The sequence below is a fragment of the Natrix helvetica genome (assembly GCF_964273705.1).
Source record: "Natrix helvetica genome assembly, chromosome: 2".
Lineage (NCBI taxonomy): Eukaryota > Metazoa > Chordata > Lepidosauria > Squamata > Natricidae > Natrix > Natrix helvetica.
In genome coordinates, this window is record NC_138552.1 from 222424277 (window position 1) to 222430276 (window position 6000).

General features: G+C 39.5%; 1 protein-coding gene across 1 annotated transcript in view; it reads left to right on the plus strand.

The window, feature by feature from the left end:
- Positions 1 to 5434, plus strand: part of CHRM3 (cholinergic receptor muscarinic 3) — an 85409-nt gene extending 79975 nt beyond the window's left edge. The window contains exon 2 of the mRNA XM_081941121.1: positions 2926 to 5434. Within this exon, the coding sequence (XP_081797247.1) occupies positions 2945 to 4732 (1788 nt within the window). The 5' untranslated portion in view covers positions 2926 to 2944 and the 3' untranslated portion in view covers positions 4733 to 5434. The remainder of the gene's footprint in view (positions 1 to 2925) is intronic.
- The last annotated feature ends 566 nt before the right edge of the window (positions 5435 to 6000 follow it).

The following is a 6000-nucleotide window of genomic DNA, read 5'->3' on the forward strand; positions in this document are numbered from 1 at the left end:
ACAACACACTTGACATTGTGTAACTTCTTGAGAGGAGAAAGGAAGGGGGGGGGAGAAAGAATGAGAATTAATATGTAAGTTGTTAGGGCAATGAAGCTTTGCATCACTGCAAGGTGGAAGTCATACCACCCTGTATGAAAGGAGAATTTACAAAACATAATGCATGTTGTTTTAAGACAGTTTCCCACACAGTGTTTAAAGATTGCCAGAGATGTTTAGTTATGCTTTTGCTGCTCTGTTCTCATTATAGTGAATAGATATTAGCCTCCCTCCATTCCTCCCTCCCTTCTATGATTCACATTTGACTTCTCTTCTCTTGTATTTTTCAAAACAATGTTAATGTTTACAAATGATTTGATATTTCATGTTTTCCATGAGCAGAAGAAGCTAGCATCCTAAATAAGGTCATTGATTTATCAGGCCCACTCTGTGTTTGCGTGTCTGTGCATGCGTGGGTGCAATGCCAGCAGCTCTTTGAAATCAGAGAAAATGCCCTGTTGAGTCAGGTCATGTTGCTATCTGGATATGCTAGAATTTCAACCTTTTAAAGCAAACTCTTGGCACTTCTGTTACTACTGACGTGTGGGCCTTTTGCTTTTGTAAAGTACTCTGTGAACCAGATGCTTGGCTGGCAGGATGTACAAACAAATGTTACCTAATTTATGGAGAAACATTGCAGATCTTATTCTGTGTCAGATGTTCTCAATTATTCTTCATTTTACTTCCAGCATTTGACAGTATCTCATTTTACAATGCTTTCCTACACTCCTCCTTTGGACATACAATTGGGACATTTCTTCTACTCTTTTTCATATATTTTACAAGCTGCTTTGCCAATTGATCATATCTTTTTCCCCCCTCAAAACATGATACATTATTTGATAAATTTCCTCTGTACAAGATTTGAAACAGGTTTATGAGAGTATGAAAGCCATGTGGGGATTTAAACAGGAAAACTATTTGCTACAATTAGGTAATTGGGATGTGGCGTTATCATGAATATATGGGGTAATTTCAGCTTTGGCTTCTGTCTTTGACAGTGCAGATGTATTTCTCAATTCTTCTTTATATGGGTTATACAAATATAAAAGAAGAGACACTTGACTTGGCAATGCTACATATAAAAAGAAACTGGTGAAATATAACCAGCTTTTTAATTGCACTAAGAAAGTAACATGTTTTACGGCCTTTCCCCACTGCTGAGTTAAATTATTATCCTTGAATCAGCAGAAAATCATATCTGCATGAAATTTGCTGTCCTTCCACTTTTTCTGTTTCCACTCAAGATACCAAAGTAACAAAAATTAACAGATTTTATATACCTAAATTCCAGTCCTGAATGGTTTCAAGATGGGGTAGTAAATGCTACTTTAACATTGATACCACTAATGGACAATTTAAGAGTTATTATTCTGAGTGTTGATGAAGGCACCAGCTTGGGGGAAAAAAGATGTTGGGGCATGTTTGTGTCCTTGTTTATTGCAACTGGTTGATGTACTATATCCTACAATAGATGTTGACCAATTAGACTATAAGAGCAACCAAGATAAAAAGGAATCCAGAAATCTAGTTTTGTGAGAACTAATGGAAAGATTAAGTATTTAACCAGGAAGAAAAGTTTATGGGAAGAAAACATTGTTATCTTCAAATAGCTGAAATGTATCCAGAAGAAAATGAAAATTAGAATCATAGGAAATATTTTATTCAACTATTGTAAGGAACTTTCTAACATTGGCATATCTTTCAGTGGGCTCTTTGGCAGTAGAGATGTTTAAACAGAAGTTAGACAACCATGCTACAACAGGGGTCCCCAACCTGCAGGAGAGATAGACAAGTGTGCGCGCCTGAGCAGAAGTCTTTTGCATTGACACATGAAGTTCCATTCATGTGAGCGGAGGGCACTTGCAATCATACGCAAAGCTCCATTTGTGCAAATGGAGCTTCGCATGCTAATGCCTTCTGCTTACACAAGTGGAGCTTCACATGCAAGTATCTGGTGGTCATGTGAGTGGAGCTCCATGCACCTCTTGTCACACATAAAGTTCCATTCATGGGAGTGGAGGATCGTGCACCCACCACACCCACAAATGGAGCTGTGTCCTCCTGCCATTCACACACACCCCGACCAGGCCAGGCTTCCAAGTTAGAAAGATTGGGGACTGTTGTACTACAACATCATCCCTCACTGGTTAGAGAACAGTTTTAGAAAATATCCAGAATTCACTGCAACTGTCTTATGTTCTGAAATCAATGGGACTTAAGTTTGGCCAGGTTAATTGATGTTTTTTGCATAAAATAATTTCCCAAGCTCAAAGTGGTCATTGTATTACAGAGCTGACTTTGCTATTGGATCCTGACTGAATGTTCAATTTGTACCATCGAAACAATAGACTTAACATCTCTTAACTTTTGAACAATGGCCTCTTGTTTGTTCACAGTCAGCAATAAGGTTAAGCACTTATTTCAAGTTGGATTGCTTTTTCTAACAGGGCCCTTCCACAATACTAAACTGAGAAAATTGGCCAAAATAACATTACTTCAATATAAGTAGTAGCAGCTACGTTTGGATTGTTGTTTTTTACTCAAAAATGAGCACATAAACTCAGAGCAGGTCAGATGCTTAGCATGGGAGCATGTTTTTTTATCCTTTTTTCCTATTGTATTCATTTGCTGCTGTATTCACTTGCTCAATATTACAAAAATGAAAACCCAGAAATAAATGAAATACGTGAGTAATTTAGGTACAGCATAAATGTTGAGGACACATGTTTAAGGGGTTGCTATGGCCATGATATAGTCCCATTTTACAACAGGATCTAGCTTCTTAACATTTTGAATAATGTGTTTGATGCAAGTAATATTGCTGCATATGCTGTCATAAATATGTTATTTACATGCCATTTCTTTCTTTTGACATTTTTGCAGAATATGTCAGAATGTCACAATGATCCCGTCTAGCAACAGCACAATCCCTTCGTTACTTCTAAATGTGAGCACCTTCTGGATTCAAGACTCCCAAAGAAAAGGACTTCCCAATGATACTCCATTGTTTAATAGCACCCATGGCCCTTCCCAGGCAAACGAGAGCTTTCTCTTCAATATCACAAACATGACCAATGTGTCCCATGCTCCTCCTGATCCTCTGGGAGGACATGCTGTCTGGCAAGTTATCCTGATTGCTTTCCTCACTGGCATTCTGGCCCTTGTCACCATCATTGGAAACATCTTGGTGATTGTGGCGTTTAAAGTCAACAAACAGCTGAAAACGGTTAACAACTACTTTTTGTTGAGTCTTGCTTGTGCAGACCTGATAATTGGTATTATTTCCATGAATCTTTTCACCACATATATAATCATGGGCCGCTGGGCTTTGGGAAACTTGGCCTGTGATGTATGGCTTTCCATTGACTATGTGGCAAGCAATGCTTCTGTCATGAATCTGCTGGTCATCAGTTTTGACAGATATTTTTCCATCACGAGACCACTTACCTATAGAGCTAAACGAACAACCAGAAGGGCTGCAGTGATGATTGGCTTAGCTTGGATCATCTCGTTCGTCCTTTGGGCTCCTGCTATTCTGTTCTGGCAATATTTTGTTGGGAAGCGGACTGTCGAAGAGGGTGAATGTTATATTCAGTTCCTAAATCAACCTGTCCTCACTATTGGCACTGCCATAGCTGCCTTTTATTTGCCAGTTACTATTATGTGTATCTTGTATTGGAGGATATACAAGGAGACAGAGAAACGTACCAAAGAGTTAGCAGGACTCCAGGCTTCTGGGAGCGAGGGTGAGGCAGCGTGCTTTGTCAACCAAACAGGAAGTTCTAGAAGCTGCAGCAGTTATGAACTGCAGCAGCAGAACACAAAACATACCAAACGAAGAAAATATGGGGGCTGTAACTTCTGGATGACATCTAAGAGCTGGAAACCCAGTTCAGATCAGGTTGATCAGGAGCATAGCAGCAGCGACAGCTGGAACAACAATGATGGCAATGGATCCCTTGAGAACTCCGCCTCTTCTGATGAAGATGACATTGCCTCGGACACGCGAGCCATCTACTCCATTGTACTAAAGCTTCCAGGACATAGTACAATTCTCAATTCTTCAAAACTGCCTTCATCAGAAGATCTGCCTGGGTCAGAAGACGAACTGCAGAAGTTGGACACAGAGTCAAAGGAGCAGAAACCAAAAAGGCTTCATCCACAAAAGAGCACGGATGATGGGAAATGCTTTCCCAAGCTTCCAGTTCAACAAGCATCTGCAGTATATGCAGGAAAGGCTCCAGACTGCATTTCCACAGGGATGAAGGCACCTAATGCCTTACCTTTGTCATTCAAGGAAGCCACCCTGGCCAAGAAGTTCGCCTTGAAGACAAGAAGTCAGATCACCAAACGAAAGCGAATATCACTTATCAAAGAAAAGAAAGCTGCACAGACACTTAGCGCCATTTTGCTTGCCTTCATTATCACCTGGACCCCATATAATATCATGGTCCTGGTAAACACTTTTTGTAACTGTATCCCAAAACCATTTTGGAACCTGGGGTATTGGCTTTGCTACATCAATAGTACAGTGAACCCTATGTGCTATGCACTGTGTAATAAAAATTTCAGAACCACATTCAAGATGTTACTGCTCTGTCAGTGTGACAAACGTAAACGACGTAGGCAACAATATCAGCAGAGACAATCAGTCATTTTTCATAAGCGCATTCCACGGGAAACTTCATAGAATAGTATTTTTTAACCACAATAATGAACATTAAAGGGAGGGTGGTTGCTGGAGCCAACTACATATCTTCAAAGATGTGAAAGTAGCAGCCTGATGTATGTATCCTTTTAATACTTCCTGTATACTGTAACAGTTGAAGCCACATAAAGCAAAAACAAATTGCAAATGTATTTATTAAAGAACAATCAGATATCCGAAAATTTATCTACACAATTCCAAAAAGCTGCATACTAAACTAAGAGTGATCTATTCAGTCCTGCACTTGTTAATTCATTCTGGGATCTCAGGAGAGCACACACATAGCTAGCCCACTCCCAATATGTTTTTCTGATAAATCTGATAGGATCCAATTGGACTGATCCATTTCAAAATGTGGGTTATATGTGTGTTCCTAAATACTGTACAGATGTCCCAAACATTTTAGAGCTTCCCATCTTCTCCTTTTGTAGGTGTAATGTCAATTTGTTGACTCGGTTTATTAAATAACCTGTGCAGGAACATCCCATGCACTCAGCACTTGCTGTCTGTTTACAGGAAAGGTGAGGTCTTGTCTTTCTCAGCAGTAATTACCATCACTATGACATGTGAGCAGCACAAGGGGCCTTGAAAACAGTATTTCAGAACTCAATTATATTGTATTGATTTGGGCAATCTTAAAATTGCAACTCCACAAAATAATTTTATGTACAACAGTGAAGAATTTCCAAATTCATATATATATATTTCAAGTAGAGATATCCTTTAAACATTAAAATGTTCTTCAAACTGGAGAAGTGCGGCCACAAGCAGAAGCAGAATCCTTACGAGAAGTTCATCTTCATGAGAAACTGGGTAGAGGCTTTACTTCTGCTTTAAATGTGAGGGTCACAGAGGAACTCAGATTTTTAGTTCAGTATCCAGTGTAGCCCTGGGAATCTCTTAAGTTGTAGAAAAGCTGGAGCAGAAAGTCTCATCCTTTTGACAAATTTCGCAGAGGGGAGGGAGAGAGACAGAGAGAAAGAGAAAGCCCCAGAAAGAGGCTTAAGAACAGTGTCAGCAAAAAGTCAGGTCCGTGTTTATCCTGTGTTTTTGTTGAAGCGTACAACAAGGACAAAGAATCTATGGAATAAGCACATTACTTCTTCCCAGCTGTCTGCATCAGGCATGCTCCCAAGGAGAATGCACCAGAGTCTTGTCTCTATTTTCTGTACATTGAAAGGCATTTTAGACATGGGATAAATAACTGTATTTTTTTAAAATAACGAAATGGCACTTTCAATAATGCTTGT